Source organism: Artibeus jamaicensis, unplaced genomic scaffold (assembly GCF_021234435.1).
Source record: "Artibeus jamaicensis isolate MK-2021 breed Jamaican fruit bat unplaced genomic scaffold, CSHL_Jam_final contig_64, whole genome shotgun sequence".
Classification (NCBI taxonomy): Eukaryota; Metazoa; Chordata; class Mammalia; order Chiroptera; family Phyllostomidae; genus Artibeus; species Artibeus jamaicensis.
This window is the reverse complement of record NW_026521911.1, coordinates 5,359,296-5,375,882: the sequence shown is the minus strand read 5'-3', so window position 1 is coordinate 5,375,882 and position 16,587 is coordinate 5,359,296. Positions and strand designations below refer to the sequence as shown.

At 41.5% G+C, this 16,587-nt stretch overlaps 1 protein-coding gene across 3 annotated transcripts in view; it reads left to right on the top strand.

The window, feature by feature from the left end:
* PAK1 (p21 (RAC1) activated kinase 1) overlaps positions 1-10,143 on the top strand; it is a 145,679-nt gene extending 135,536 nt beyond the window's left edge. For all 3 annotated transcript variants that reach the window (XM_053670805.1, XM_053670806.1, XM_037138569.2), the window contains exons 12-15: positions 773-872; positions 1,894-2,090; positions 5,405-5,542; positions 8,792-10,143. In XM_053670805.1, coding sequence (XP_053526780.1) covers positions 773-872; positions 1,894-2,090; positions 5,405-5,542; positions 8,792-8,878 — 522 coding nt within the window. In that variant the 3' untranslated portion in view covers positions 8,879-10,143. The remainder of the gene's footprint in view (positions 1-772; positions 873-1,893; positions 2,091-5,404; positions 5,543-8,791) is intronic.
* Positions 10,144-16,587: the final 6,444 nt, after the last annotated feature.

The following is a 16,587-nucleotide window of genomic DNA, read 5'->3' as shown; positions in this document are numbered from 1 at the left end:
TTGTTGATTAGGTTCCACTTATAGGTGAAAACATATGGTATTTGTCTTTCACCGTCTGGCTTATTTCACTTAGCATAATGCTCTCCATTTCAATCCATGCTGTCAAGAAGGGTAGGAGCTCCTTCTTTCTTTCTGCTGTATAATACTGCATTGTGTAAGTTTTCTGATCCCCTCATTTACTGGTAGGCACTTAGGCTGCTTCCAGCACTTGGCTATTGTTAATTGTGCTGCTGTGAACATAGGGGTGCATAGGTTCTTTTGAATTGCTGTTTCAGGATTCTTAGGGTGTAATCCTAGCAGTCAAATTGCTGGGTCAAAAGGCAGTTCCATTTTTAGTGTTGTTATTTTTTGAATCATTACAAAATCCTTCCCATTCTTCCTCAATAGTTTTTTTTTTTTTTGAGCCTCAGGTTCTTTGCCAAGTATCTAATGCTCTGTAAAAAAAACTCCAAAATATGTTAGAGGAACTCATGTACTGAAAGAAAACTATTATAATGTATGTTATAATAAGGTATAATAAATAAGGAGTATTATAAGAAAGGTGTAAGGCAGCATGGAATATTAAAAGGATGCTTAGCCAGGAGACAGAAGACTAGAGTCTAGACCTGTCTATGCCGCTGATTTGGAGCAGGTCCCTTTACTTGTTGGGGCCTCACTTTATTATAGAATTAGGAAGAAATGTCTTAATTATACAATTAGGATTGGTTAATTTTCTGAAAGTCTTTGTATTATATGTCCTTTCTTTCTCCCTCCGCCCACTCCACTTCAATAGTGCCTTCAGGCTTTGGAGTTTCTGCACTCCAACCAGGTCATCCATAGAGATATCAAGAGTGACAACATCCTGTTGGGAATGGACGGCTCTGTCAAGCTAAGTGAGTAGGAGCGATACTACTCTTCCCTGTGGGACTCTGTCTTCTGGGATGTTATTCCTATAATAGTAGCTACAGAACTCACCAGAGAATCTATTTATTTCACAGTTTAGTTCCTGGGGTATACAGGATCTTTATATTATTCAGCACGATATAGGGTGTTATTTCTTTCATCAATTTAGAAATTTAGTAAAAATATTTACTGAATGCTCACTATATGCTAGGTCTTCTGATGGGCACTGAGGACATGTTTGCCTGTCTTCGAGTAGTTCTCCATCTAATGAATGAAACATGAAATATATAATTACAAAAAGGGGTTTAATGTGATTTTTACCATTCTGTCATTTGTTCAGCAAACTTTTATTAAATGTCTGTTATATCCCAGACCTTCTAGGAATAACAAAATGAGTAAGAAGAGGTAGTCACTCCTGTCAAAATCCTTATAATTTAAATAAACATATATTTGCAATGAAATATAAATGAACCACAGGCAGAAAATTGTGTTGAAGGGTATTATGGACCAGCAGCCCAGACAGACAGGCTGTGTCCCGGGTGGATGGACGGCTTACTGGAAGACTGTTACCAGTCTCTGTTCTGGGCGTAGGGTGAGGGACAGGTAAAAGCAGGTGTGTAGAATTTAGATCTGGGATTTAGGCCTAGGAAATCAAGCTAGGACCTAGTTGCCAAATTTTGGGATATGAGAATGGTTTTCAAGAAGAATTGGGGCAGATAATCAAGGCCAAAATGGGCAGCTTGGATTTCAGTGCCTAGTCCTGCTGACTTGAAAATAGGTAAGAGGCTGAGGTGATGTTTGTTATGTTCCTCCTACTTCTCTTCAGGACTGAACAGAGGACAGGTTAGTAGCTAGACATGAAGGTGGCAATTATGTGACTCCAGCTTTGGGGAGACAGGGATAGCAGCAGGTGGGGGTGAGACAGAGCTTGACACCTAGAGGTACATGTATAATCCACACTCCTGGAGGAGTACCCCAGATATAAATCCTTTCCTTCTTTTCTTTTCCTAGCTGATTTTGGGTTCTGTGCCCAGATCACCCCGGAGCAGAGCAAACGGAGCACCATGGTGGGAACTCCGTACTGGATGGCTCCAGAGGTGGTGACGCGGAAAGCCTATGGGCCCAAGGTTGACATCTGGTCCCTGGGCATCATGGCCATCGAAATGATTGAAGGGGAGCCCCCATACCTCAATGAAAACCCACTGAGAGTGAGTGTTGCTAGATGTTTGGGCTGTTTTCAGTAGTCCCAGGAAATGGGGTGCAGGCTCTTCTCTATGGCTTTCAACCTGGATCTCTCTTTTCTGGATAAAATCAGACACTGTTGAATTTAAAGTATAAATGCTCAAAAGAAAAGAGATATTAGCAGTCACTTACTCATTTACTATAGCATTCAGTGGCTGAGTTCCTATCATGTGTAAGAAACTGTTGTAATGATAGTAAAACAAATCAGTATATAATAACAGAAGGTAAATGCTGTGAAAATAAAGCAGAGTAAGGAGGGAAAGAGGGAGAAGTGTGCTTTTATTTAGAGCAAAGAAGGAGGTCTCTCTTATAAGTTATTTGGGCAGAAACCTGAAGAAATAAAGAAGGTAGCCATGAGGTTAATCTAACCTAAGAATTTCCCAGGAATCCGGTATACTGAAGACTTGATTTGAGAACACACTTGTACGCAGGAGGAGCCAAGGAGGCCAGTGTCTCAGAAGTGAGTAAGCAGGGTGGAGAATGGTAGACAAGGTCACAGGACTAGCTGGGAGTCAGATCAGGTAAGACCTTCTGGCCACTGTGTAAATTTGGCTCTTATTGTGCAAGAGATTGGAAGGCGATGGAGGATTTTGAGCTGAGGCATAATATGATCTGATTTATGTGGTAAAAGATCATTTTGGCTGCCTTTATGGAAAATAAACTGAAGTACTGTTGTGGTCATTCAGTTAAAAGTGGCGGCTTGAACTGTATTTGTAGGAGTAGAAGTAAAAAATGGTTGGACTCAGGAAATAAAGATTTTGGGCCTTGATTGCAGAAAAAATTGAGTTGTCATCTACTGAGAAGGTTGAAGAGCAGGCAGTTGGTTTTGAATATGTTAATTTGAAGTGTCTATTAGACGACCAAGTGGAGATACTGAGTAGTGTTGGCATATGAGTCCAGAGTTCAGGGTGAGAGGTTATGACTACAAATGTAAATTTATTAGTAGGCAGTATGTAGGTGGCTTATTTAAAAATCAGAGCTAGATGGCGGATGAGATCACTCATCCAGGGAGTGAGTTTTGAGTACTGAGCCCTGGGGCACTCTTGTGTTGGAGCCTGGAGAAACTAGCAATGGAGAGCAAGGAGTTGCCTTCCTCATAGGAGGACTGAGATGTGCGTGTCCTGGAGACCAAGAGAACGAAGTGTTTCAGGGAAGATATGCAACCTATCACATATGATTGATAGGTTGCATATGATAAGACAGAAATAAACATTAGATTTGCCAGGGTCAAGATTACTGATGACCTTGATAATCAGTTAATTAGTAGAGTGATGGGAATGAAAGCCTAATTAGAGTAAATTCACAGGAGTGGAAGAATAAGAAGTTGAGGTGGCACGTATAAGCAATTGTGTTTTTTTTTTAAATTTTTCTATTAAGGAAACAAATTAAACAATATGTCAAAGTGGATTTGAGGGAGGGTTTGTTTTTTGTGAGGATGGTATTATAGCAGTTTGCATGCTGATGGGAATGACTTCATGGAAAGGAGGAGAATGGTCATCTACGAGAGAGAAGTTGACATCTGCAGGGGTGCTGTTCTTAAGTAGATGAGATGAGTTGAATCAAGTACTGAATTAAAGAGCATTGGATTAGTGTAAAGACAATTTATTCATTGTTATAGGAGAGGGCATGCAAAGTGCATGAATACAGATAAAAGTAGGGTGGTCATTTGGTCATGGGTCATTGTGAAAGTCAGTCTTTCAGTTTTTTATTTATTCCAAACTCCCAACCAGTGCAGGAATTCCCTGTGTGTTGTCGGTGATGGGCTGCCATCTAATCTTAACTGGATACCTCTTTTTGGAAAGTGCTTCTGTGTACCACGTTGAAACTACCCTTTCGGTCCCAGCTTTGCCCTCTGAATCCACAAACCACTCATCTTTCCAACCTCAGAATGACTTTGAAAATGACAATTAGTAGGGTGTGATGGAAATAAGACTGGGATACTTGTCAGAGGATATGAACTCATACAAACAGCGCCATCCCAGGCCTAACTCTTTATGTTTCTGGACTTTATCTGTGAAATGGAGATGATAATTCTTGTACTTATTGTGTTGGCCAAAAAGTCTGTTTAGTTTTTTTCCGTAAAATAAAAGACGCATTTTCAATTTTCACCAATAACATAATTGATTTGGATATTTTGAGTATGTTAGCTGTCTCCCCCATGGCGTAATGTTGGTGGTTCTCAATATCTCAATTTAATTGCTATCAACTCCCAACTGGTGACCCATGGAACATCATCCAGTGAGAAATCTCCAGCATGAAACTTTGCAAACCACTTTTGACGCATTCCATCTGTCACAGTACCTTCTCCATACACTGCGCAAATGTTTTTTTGCATTTGAGTTGCTTTTTTATCTTTCTTGAAATAATAAAGCAACATATGCCAAAATGTTGCATATTTTCTTCCCTCTTCAATGTTAAAAAGACTATACAAAAATTCACCAATTTTGATTTTTTAAAAAAATGCATACTGATATGACAGCTGTCATAATGCAATCTAACAAAATTGTTTCAAATGAAGTTAAAGACAACTAAATGGTACTAAAGCCATCTTATGGAAAAAAACAAACAAACTTTTTGGCCAATCGAATACTATCCAGAGTTATAGTGGTCATTAAATGAGACAGAGCTTTGTGAGCACTTTGTGAATTGAAGTGTTGAGTGCTTGGAAAGGTTAAGTATCGCACTGGTTTGTTGTTGTTGTTGTTATTGTTGGTTTGGTTTGTTGTTTTACCTTTCCCAGGAGACACTTCATGTTAGGGGATTAAAAAGACAACAGTGAAACAGGTCGCTGCTTTATAGAACACTTCCTTTTCATGTTCCTTTCCTGCTGAAAGAGATCAGTTCTTAGATGTCAGAAATTATTTCTGAAGGCACCAGTAATAATATCCTCCAGCAAATTGGCAGATGTTTAATTTATCAGCCTAAGTGAATAATAATCCCCATAGATCTATAATCAAGAATAATAAACCTTTAGGTCTATAACACACTTCATACATTTACAAAGTCCTTTCCAATGTACTATCTTGTTTTATTTTTACAGACATGGGATAAACACTATTATTATCATCCCTATTTTATAGATGAGGAAGTCGGAAGTTCACTGGCTTGCAAGTGGTCATGTGGCTTTTAAATGTTAAACCTGACCCTTGGGTCATTCTTTTCAGTGTACCAAAGCTGCCTCCTTGTGTCTAGAGGCATAAAGCAGCTGACCATATTTCTAGGGGGGCATGTCTGGAAACCTCTGTTGGAATCTAAGGTGATTCTTCATTTGTGTTGCCAGGCCTTGTACCTCATTGCCACCAATGGAACCCCTGAGCTTCAGAACCCAGAGAAGCTGTCAGCTATCTTCCGAGACTTTCTGAACCGCTGTCTTGAAATGGATGTGGAGAAGAGAGGTTCTGCTAAAGAGTTGCTACAGGTAATTAATTCTCCCTATACAGGGAAGCACCTAATTCTTGAAATCACTAAACCAAGCCTTTTTTGCTTCATTTCTGTCTGTGAGGTACTATGAGGTTATTACAGAACCAGGCTTCTCTCCTACTGCATTCTACACTCAACCTATATTCCTAGGTCCCCAGGCTTCTTCGTCCTGGGCCTTTGTTCGTGTTCTTCCCTGGGGCTCTTCTTCAGCCTATTACAACTCTCCATTCTCCTAGGCTCTACTTACAACTCTGCTTTCTGAGAAACTATTGAACTTTGCCTGTATCTTTCTGTAGCACTTGTTTTGTTCTGCCTGATGTAGTCTAGCAGAGTTTGAGTCTTGGGGAGAAGCTCTACAACATGCAAATATTACAAAGTTATATTTTACTGAAAGATAAGCTCAAAAGATGCATTTTCAGTAAAGGATATGAGAGGACATAAGTTTAGGAGATAGTTGAGTGCAGCTCTTCAAGTCTTCCCAGTTTCTTTATTGGAAGCCCTCTTGGATGGTGGCAGTGATACTCGGGAAACCCAAAGTCGAGGTTTTACCAAGTCTTTCATACTACTGCCTGTTCAGTCCTTAATATACAGCATCATTATTTCATATGGTTGTAAAAACTACCTTTAGCAGACCACAATATTTGGATTTAACATTTACAATTTTTATTATTTGTGCATTTTACTATATTGCCGATGGTGATTTAATAATAAGTATTGCAACTTTATGGCAGTGATTAATCTGTAGGCATGCGCAGCCAGTTATTTTTGCATTATGAGGACCAAGAGCAACTTAAGCAGGGCAGGGCAGGACCCACTGCACTGCCTTGCATTAAAGTTATTTATGATCATCTCTGTTTTTCCTGCTAGGTTATAACCTCCATTTTATTGATCTCCAGGTCTCCTCTTCTACCCAGGGTCTAACTCAGAAGAAAAAATTTTGTTAACTGGAATTGCTTAAAGTATTTACCTTCATTGAAATGTTACCCTCTGGAACATATTTCTCGTGACTTTGTAACTGGGGTTACTGGTTAAAGAGCACTGGTCTATTAGATATGAGACCTTGGTTTTGCCAAGTATAATCAAATAGTCTCTAGGATCCTTTAGGACTAAAACCCCCTTACGACAGGCAGTACAAATAAGATTCCTTTGCCTTTTGTATGAGCTTTGCTCTGGAAACCCTAGGCATTGGGAAATATTCAAATACTATGTTAAGTCTGTGATTGGTGAAGATATTAATTAGGTACCAAGTTATAGTTATTGAAAGATTAGTGCCCCCTAGAGTTTTCTTCCTGATATAATAACTAATACAAATACATTATATTGAATCTTTATCACCCTTTATAATAACCCTGAGAGTTATAGCTTCTATTATTCCCATTTTTACATGTGAGAAAACTAAAGATTCAAATGTTTAATAACTTTTCTATGATCATATAGCCAATAAGCAGTGAATCTGGGATTTCAACCTATGTTTTTAGACTCTTAAGTATATATGTTCTGGCCACTATGCTTTTGCCTCAAACAGTGTTAAAACTGGAAGAGACTTAGGGTTTATCTAGTTTACTTTATTCATTATCTAGAGAAGGAAAGTGAAGCCTCCCAGGTGGGTGTTTGATCATGCTGCTTTCTCAACTCAGGGGGTTGTAGAAACACCTGATCTGAGGACATTGGCTCTTTAACTTGTTACTATACATTGGAAATATTCAAAACCATGACTTTCAGAATCTCAAATAATGAAAGCTTCACATCTATTTCTTCTGTGCAAACACAGGTGTGGATAGAAGTACATAGGATGTTATGTTGGAATTCATATCTGCATGACTGAGCCAGATCTTTTATTCCTTTCATAATAATAGTCACTTCTTGTTCTCAGTACTGCTTTATCCCATCTCTGTCCAGAAGGCAGTTGAAGCAACTTCTAGCAGAGAATATATGTTTATGCCTATATGTGTGCATGCCTATGCACATATACAAAAATGATTTAAAAGGGACTTCTAAGGATGGCAAAAAAGTCAAATATGCAAATAATTTGAGTTAAATAGTTTTGTTTAAACCTCACATTTGGTTCTTAGCTTCCTGATAGTCAGGGCAGGAAAGGAAATGTTACAGTTCCTATGTTCCCTACCAAATGGAAGAAACATCCCCATCTTCAAGACACGAAGATTTTTCACTACTTAAATGTAAGAAAAATCATTTTTAGTTAAGAGGCTTTGACTTACATACAGAATTGTTTTTCATAACTTTTGTTGAAAATATTGATGTAGTTTTCATATAGTGTTTTCTTCACAGTGGTTTTCTTTGAGAGTTGTGGGTGTGGCCCAAAGTACAGTCCAGTGGAAGTGATTTGGGAAAGGACCAAGCTAGCGACCAAGACCTTGCTGCATTAATTAGCCTAACTGGACTCAAGGATAGCACAGCAAACTGTGAGATCAGTGCTCCTGAAATGCAGTCTTGTGCTACACCATTGAGTCATGATTAGTCACTGTCTTCTCCCAGAAGTAATTATTATTCTCATTATCTCTAGTTTAGTCTTAACCTAATATAATATGAACTTTGTTGTATCTGGCTTCTTTCACCCAGCATGTTCATGGTTTTCATCTTATTGTCAGTGTATCAATTGTCTATTTTTTTATTTCTGTGTAATTGTCTGTACTATTTTATGACTATAACATTTTTTCACTCTTCTATTCTCTTGGACATTTGGGTTCTTTTTAGTTACGACTATTATAAGTAAAGCTGCTGAGAACATTCCTGTGTGTGTCTTTGGTGGATACACAAAATCCTTTCTCTTGGAAATATATCTATGAGTAAAATTGCGAGGTTGTAGGATGGGTTGGGTTTAGTTGAAGGTAGATGCTGCCAGTTTTCCTAAATGGTTTATCTTTCCTTTTTTAAAAATCCTCACCCAAGTACATGCTTATCGTACATGGTTTTAGAGAGAGGTGAAGGGAGGGAGAGCGAGAGGGAGGGAAACACTCATCGGTTGCCTCTCACAGGCATCCCAACTGGAACTGAACCCACAACCTAGGCATGTGCCCTGATCAGGAATCAAACCACGGCCCTTCTGTCCACAGATGATGCTCAACCAGCTGAGCCACACAGGCCAAATGTCCTTCAATTTGGAGATGATCTGAAGCTCTCTTGGTAGCATCTTGTGCAAACAAGGATGCCCTTAACATCTTGTAATGGTTGCTGAGGAAGAGTGGTAAATAGTAATGTATATTTTGCTTTTTTTTTTCTTTTCTAGCATCAGTTCCTGAAGATTGCCAAGCCCCTCTCCAGCCTCACTCCACTCATTGCTGCAGCAAAGGAGGCAACTAAGAACAATCACTAAAACCACGCTCACCCCAGCCTCATTGTGCCAAGCCTTCTGTGAAATTAATGCTCATTTCAGAAATTCCAACCCCTGATGCTCTCTCTTCCTTGCCTTGCTCCTCCCATTTCCTGGTCTAGTGCTCTCAAGACTTTGTTCTTTGAAAATCATGTGCCCAGCATTGAAGAGAACTGAAGCTTACTGATCAGATGATGGCCCTTTAAATAGGGAATTTCCTCCCAATTTGTGGATGTGAAGGTGGTTATGATCAGGGCTTATATGAATAAACTCTTGGACTCCTATTTCTACATAGCAAAATCTTCTCCACACACCACTTCCCCAAAACCCTAGCCAGTCAGTTTTTGGCTATATAAATTTTTGGCTTTGTAACATTATCGATTTGTAATTGATTGAAGTTTCTTTAGTGCTTGATTTTCTGTAACTGAACTGCCCAAACACCTTATTGTACTTGAAAGCTGGAACAGCTTGAGGAATGACATGGTGGTTGATAGTCTACCAGGGACACGAAATGGCTCCGTTTCCTGGACCACGACTATGGCACAGCAGATCCTGATATGGAAGAGAGAGCTACCATGTTTTTCTTTGTGTATATTTCTAGCAGCTGTTTGGGAGGATCCTGACCCAGTAGTTTCCCCATGCTATTTCTTGTAAAATGGTCTTGGCTACGTAGCAGCTTTTGACTCCCTGCATCCCTTAGGCTGCTGCCCCCATTCTGTCCTTGTTTAGAACATTGAGAAGTTTCCTAGGGCATATCCTGGGTGAGAACATTGTGAGAAGTCAGGAAAAAAAATAGCTGCTTTTAGAACAAGCCTGGACATCAGCACCTGTCCGGCTTTATCTATAGGATATTTTAATAACTCAGTCTCTTTTTCCTCTTGAGGTAAGGAACTCAAAGATTAACTGAGATCTCCTGATGGCCCAAATCTTCAGGTCAAAGGGAAGGATCTCCAAATCTGAGACTACATGTTAGTTTTGGATGGATTTAGTGGCTTGAGATGATATCTGCCAACTATGAGAGGACCCTGTTTTTACAATGCATGGCCAAGCTCTCTGCAAATGGAAATTCTTGCACTGGGTGTTAGGGATGTTTGCTACCTCCTGCTATCTTTGTTATGTTGTTTGGTCCTCCCACTGTGGCGGGGCCCCTGGCCAGCACTGTGGCTTGTCATGTCAGCCCCATTGGCGACCTTGTCATGCTCCGAGGTATCTCTGCCTCTGCAGCACAAGTTTTATTTCCTTCAATAAAAGGACATGAAAATACTCTACTTGGAGTATATGCCTTTCTTTCTTCCTTCCTTTCCTCTTTTCCTTTCTGTATTTTCTGGTTTTCCACTTTGAAATAATCTCAAACTTAACAAAACTTAAGAAAAAAATTATAAAATACATATATATTTCTTTTCTAACCATTTGAGGTTAAGTGCAGATAAAATGCCTCTATCACTATATACTTGAATGTGTATTTTTAAACACTTTTTAGATATAAAGAGAAATGGGGCAAAATGTTTGTATATTATAAGGTATTGGCTCACGCAGTTGTGGAGCCTGAGCCGGCCCATGGCCTGTGTCCGAAAGTCGGAGACCCAGCAAAGCCAGTGGTGTGGTTTGGAAACCCGACAGCCAGAGAGCCAATGGTATAGACTGCAGTCAGAGTTTGATGTCTGAGAATCAGGAGCACCAAGGGCAGAAGTTCAGTGTCCCAGCTCAATAGTCAGACAGAAAGCAACCTTCTTCTACCTTTTTGATCTTTTCAGGCCTACAACTAATTGGCTGATACTTATCCGCATCAGGGAGGGCCATCTACTTTACTCAGTCCATCAGTTCAAATGCCAGTCTCTTCTGGAAACACCTTACAAACATACCCAGAAATAATGTTTAACCAGAAACCAGGCACCCCATGACCGAATCAAGGTGACACATAAATTTAACCATCACACTCCCCAGCCCCACCTTTAGGTGAAGGACATAACTAAGTGAGCTGACAGATCTTCTAATTCTATGTGGTTATGGCTTTTAGGTCAAGGGGTCAGTGTATTAAGATTGGTGTCCCCCAATCATGTTTTGTGGACAAAAATACAAAGGCACAGGAGATCCTCCATGCAATTACTGAAAAAACAAGTACAGTTGGATTATTATATGTAAAAGAGAAAGACTGTTAGATGATGGTGTGGAAGTGACGAGAATCCAAAGATTGTACCTCCTCACTTTGAGATTGCAATGGTAAACTGGTTAGTCTCACGAGGCCTGAGGTTAGCTGATTGCCCCTCTACAATCTTATTAGAGTTGTCTGATTAGTTGGATGTTGTAGCAGACTGCTCTGCCTAGTTTTAGGAATGTATCTCTACCCCTTGTGGCTAAGGGTGAGAGACGACCTTTGGAATGCCAGCCGCAGGAGACAAAGCCTGTCTCTGGTAGCAAAGGCTGCCTCAGTTCCTCTCCCTGCCCCCAAAGCTTGGTTGGAAGTCAATGACGGGTAAGACCCCTCACAGCGGGGGGGGGGGGAGGGGGCAACCTAAGCCAGACTCGATCACTTGGGAGGCCTTCATGGAAGGACTGGGGGGGCAAACTGCAACAAAGAGCAATGAACTCCCCCCCCCCCCAGGCTTTGACAAAGCCCGAGTCCCCATGTCTCCTGGGAGAGGTGCTTCCTGGCTAATCCCCTTAAGCCTGAATACCTGTTGGGGAGAGGTGTAGCTCCTTGCCTTGCTAGAGCGTGTCCTGGGGGAAAATCTGGCACCACAAAGATTTGCTGATAAACCTGTGAAATCTGCTCTGCTAAGAGTGCTTTCATTCATATGATATGGGTCTGAGAGGAAATGAATATGTCTCCCAAAGTTTCTGCAACTCTCTTCCTGACAGACACTGACTCAGACTCTGAAGCCCTCAGATCTCTTTGAAATGTTATCTACTGTTTGATCCTTGCCACCCTGTATTCCTGTGTATTACAATCCAATAAAAGGCTATGGAAGAGGGCGCTCGGGGGCCTTTTTCTCCTCGGAGAAACTGGCTGCTGTTGGCCTTTGTCTCCCCTGAGAAACTGGCCACAGCCCACTCCTCCTCCCTAAACAGATCCAGCATCTCTCGGCCATATTTATTCACTCACCCATGTCTATGGCACCCGGGGGACTCGCGGAGAAGTCGCCCCCACAGGATGTTCCAACAGAAGCATTGGTGGACTGTGAACTTTCCAACACTCAATTAAAATGTTATAGGGATGACTGTTTACTGCTGGGATGTCTAGCCATCCACTCAGATCATGGAACGTTCTTTATGCTCAGGCAGTTTAACAGCATATTTCCATGCCTTTTGATATCTGGAGAGTAATGGAAGCAAGGGAACTCTGAAACTCTCTACTCACAGACAATTTGCTGCTTGTCTAATTTTATTTTGGTACTGAACATATCCATAATCCTGTGTGTTAGTTTCCTATTGCTATGTAACAAATTACCACAAACATTATGGCTTAAAATAACACAAATTATCTCAGTTTCTATACATCAGAGCTCTGGGCATAGCTTAGGTGGATAGCATGCTTCTTATTGGGCTGAAATCAAGGTGCTATCTTAGAATTCCACCTAGCACACCCTACAAAGTTCTATCGGCTCCCAGCCATCTGTTAAGAACCCAGGCAGTTGGATGGATATAAGGATTTAGAGCTCAAAGCTGAGGCCAGAGCTAGAGAAATAGAGGAATCAACGTTTGAAGAAAGCTAAAACAGACCCATTGTTTGAAGTAGGTTAGGGAAAAAAGATAGTAAAAAGAAGCAATCTGAACAACCAGGCTACAAAAAATAATGCCTGAACTTAAAGATGAGCAAGAACTAAGTTTACACTTGCTATTTTAGTAAGAACTGAAGCAGAACAAAGCAGAGCACATACTCTAGAAGCACACAGTTCAAAAGCGCTGCCCCGCACTGAGGTTGGGGGTGGGCTTTCAGTTCAGCCTCCTGGAACCCAAGGGAGCACCTGAGGCCACGCCCTGGCCACGCCCACCCCGCAGGCGCCCCTTCACTGGGCTCCATCTTGGGAGACGCTGGTCAGCGCCAGGGCGAAATCCAGATTCGGGTTCAGGCTTTGGCGTCACCGTAAGTAAGGTGTCCACCTCCGAGCTTCCCACAGAAGCATGTTTCGAAATGGCAGGTACACTCATATTATCCAGTTGTCAGCCAAGCCCCGGCACGTGGACCTGTCAGGTCGCTGGGGCCGTTGGACCTGGAGTGGCCGTCACTGGAGTGGCCGTCCTTGCAGGACTCGTTGGAGGAAGCTGAGACCCAGGGGCTTCCACCTGCGGGTGCCCCGGGGGCAACGTCACCAAGCCCCGCAGACCCGGGGCAGGCCCGCGGGCCGGCCTCCCCTGAAGTCCCCGCAGGTGCGAGGGCTCCGCAGGTGCGAGAGCTCGGCTGCCTGATCACAGCGCAGCGCCGCGGGCTGTTCAACGTCTGGGACCAGGTGTTGGAGGCCTGGGTCCGGTGCGCGGGGGCTGCTGGTAGTTCCTGCGCCCGGACCGCACGCCCGGCGTCTGGCTGTGGGTAGGCTGTCGGAGGTGTGGGTTTGGAGGTCAGAGGGCAGGTCTGGAAGGGAAACAGTGTTGGTGGGTTTTTGTCTAAACGTGATTGAACTTTCGGTGTGGACTTGGCTGCGCTGCATGGTGGACCCAAAGTTAAAGGACCTGTAGGTATGGGGAAGCGGTCGTGGCAATGATTCTGGTTAGCATGCTGCCTTTCGGTCAGTGTTGAAGTTGTTCACCAACCTCATTCCTGGAGCGTTTGTTTAATACATTTGTATTCAGTAATTCGATACTTGCAGCATAAACACCAAGTTAGTGTAGTTTCATTATTAATTAGTTCAAACATTTTTCTCATTTTCATTGTGAGCATTTTATTTTGACCCATGGGTTTAAAAATATGTTTATGTATGGAGGTTCCTCAAAAAATTAAAAGTAGAACTACCACATAAATCAGCAGTTCCTCTTCTGGGTATTTATCAGAAGAAATACAAAACACTAATTCAAAAAGGTATATGCATCCCTATGTTCATTGCAGCATTATTTGCAATAGCCAAGATGTGGAAGCAATACAAGTGCCCATCAATAGACAGTTGGATAAAGAAGATGTGATATTACTTGATCATAATAAAGAATATGTTACCATTTATGCCAAATGTATGGAACTAGAGGATATCATGCTAAGTGAAATAAGTCAAGACAAAAAGACCAATAGCATGTGTTTTCATTTATATATGGAATCTAAATAATAAATAAACAAAATACAGACTCATAGCTACAGAGAATAAACTGATGGTTGCCTGATGGGAGAGGGTTGGGGAGCTGCATGAAAAAGGTGAAGGGATTAAGATCTACAGATGGGTGGTTACAAAATAGTCCTAGGGATGTGAAGTCCAACAGGAAATATAGCCAATAGTGTTATGTGAACTAGGTATGCTGCCAGTGGGTACTAGACTTCTTGGTGTGGTCACTTAAACTGTAGAAATGTCTAAGCACTGGGCTGTATGCCTGAAATTAATGTAATATTGAATGTAAAGAGTAAAAGAAAAATAAAAAAATTTTAAATGATGGTTTTTCATTTCCAAATGTGGAATTTTATAGTAATTTTCTTTTTTTAAAAAATATATTTTGTTGATTATGCCATTATAGTTGTTCTATTTCCCCCTTCATTTCCCTCCACCCTGCAAACCCCTCCCCCACCATTCCCCCCTTTAGTTTATGACCACGTGTCTGAAGTTCTTTAGATTCTATATTTCCCATACTATTCTTGCCCTCCCCCCATCTATCTTCTACCTACTGTCTATGCTACTTATTTTCTGTACCTTCTCCACCCTTCTCCCACTCCCCCTGTTGCTAACCCTCCATGTGATCTTCATTTCTATGGTTCCACTCCTGATCTAGCTGTCCTCTTAGTTTGCTTTTGTTTTAGGTGTGGTTGTTAATAACTGTGAGTTTGCTGTCTTTTTACTGTTCATCTTTTTATCTTCTTTTTCTTAGGTAAGACCCTTTAACATTTCATATAATAAGGGCTTGGTGATGATGAACTCCTTGAATTTGATCTTATCTGAGAAGCACTTTATCTGTCCTTCCATTCTAAATGAAAGCTTTGCTGGATAGATCAATCTTGGATGTAGGTCTTTGGTTTTCATGACTTGGAATACTTCTTTCCAGCCCCTTCTTACCTGTAAGGTCTGTTTTGAGAAATCTGCTGACAGTCTGATGGGAACTCCTTTGTAGGTGACTGTCCCCTTATCTCTTGCTGCTTCTAGTATTCTCTCCTTCATTTTAATCTTAGCTAATATAATGATGATGTGCCTTGGTGTGTTCCTTCTTAGGTCCAACTTCTTTGGGACTCTCTGAGCTTCCTAGATTTCCTGGAAGTCTATTTCCTTTGCCAGATTGGGAAAGTTCTCTTTTATTATTTGTTCAAGTAAGTTTTCTACTCGTGATTGTTCCTTTTTCCCTTCTGGTACCCCCATAATTCGGATGTTGGAGCGTTTAAAGATGAAGGTTCCTAAGCCTCTCCTCATTTTTTGAATTCTTGTTTCTTCATCCTTTTCTGTTTGGTCATTTTTGTCTTCCTTTTGGTCCACTCCCTTGATTTGAATCCCAGTTTCCTTTCCATCAGTATTGGTTTCCTGTGTATTTCCCTTCATTTCAATTAGTTTAGCCTTCATATGTTCCTCTAATTTGTGACTAAAATCAACCAGTTCTGTGAGCATCCTGATCACCAGTGTTTTGAACTGTGCATCTGAAAGTTTGGCTGTTTCTTCATCACTTAGATTTATTGGCTCTGGGGCTCTGAGTTGTTCTTGAGCCATGTTTTGATCTGTTCGTGCCTGTTAGGTATGAGGAGCAGAGCCTTAGGTGTTCACCAGGGCAGGGCCACCCAGGTCTCTGGTTTGTGATGCTGTATGTGGGGGCAGGGTCAGAGAGGGACAGTGGCTGTCCCCTCTGCCGCTTCCCACTGCTGGGGCCTCTGCGGTTCTTCTCACTACTCGCTCCTTCACCAGTTTATCTGCGCCTGAATGCGTGACCTTGGTCAACTCTCAGTGGGTCCGCCCGCTACTCCACACCTGGGATCCGCCCACAGCTGCCAGCGCCTGAGTCGAGAGCCCAGGTTGGTCCAGTGGATCTTTCCTGCCTGACCCCGCTCTGCTGCTGGCTCTTCCCCTCTTACCGGTTTGGCCGAAGGATTCGTTGTTGTCAGACTTCCCTATAGTTCAATTTTCTGTGGTTTGGCTGAGTTTTTGTTGCTAAAACTTTGTTGTTTTTAATCTTGGTTGTGCGAGAAGGTAGTGTGTCCACCTATGCCTCCATCTTGGAGGAAGTCCTGTCCTCTTCTTGGATTGACCCCTTTGTTATTATGTAATATCTTTCTTGTCTTTTGTCACAGTATTTGTTTAAAGTCTAATTTATCCTGTATATGCATTGGTACCCCAACTTTCTCTTTGTTTCCATTTACATAGAAAAACATCCTTTTACTTTCTGTCTGTGTGTGTCTTTAGATCTGAAGTGGGTCTCTTACAGGCGGCATTTAGATGGGTCTTGTTTGTTATCTATTCACCACCTTATGTCTTTTGTTTTGAGCATTTAGTCCATTTATATTTAGAGTAGTTATTGATAGGTGTGTACTTTTTTTGTTAGTTGTTTACTGTTCTTGTTCTCTTGTTCTCTTCCCTTGTGGTTTGATGACTTTCTTTAGTGTT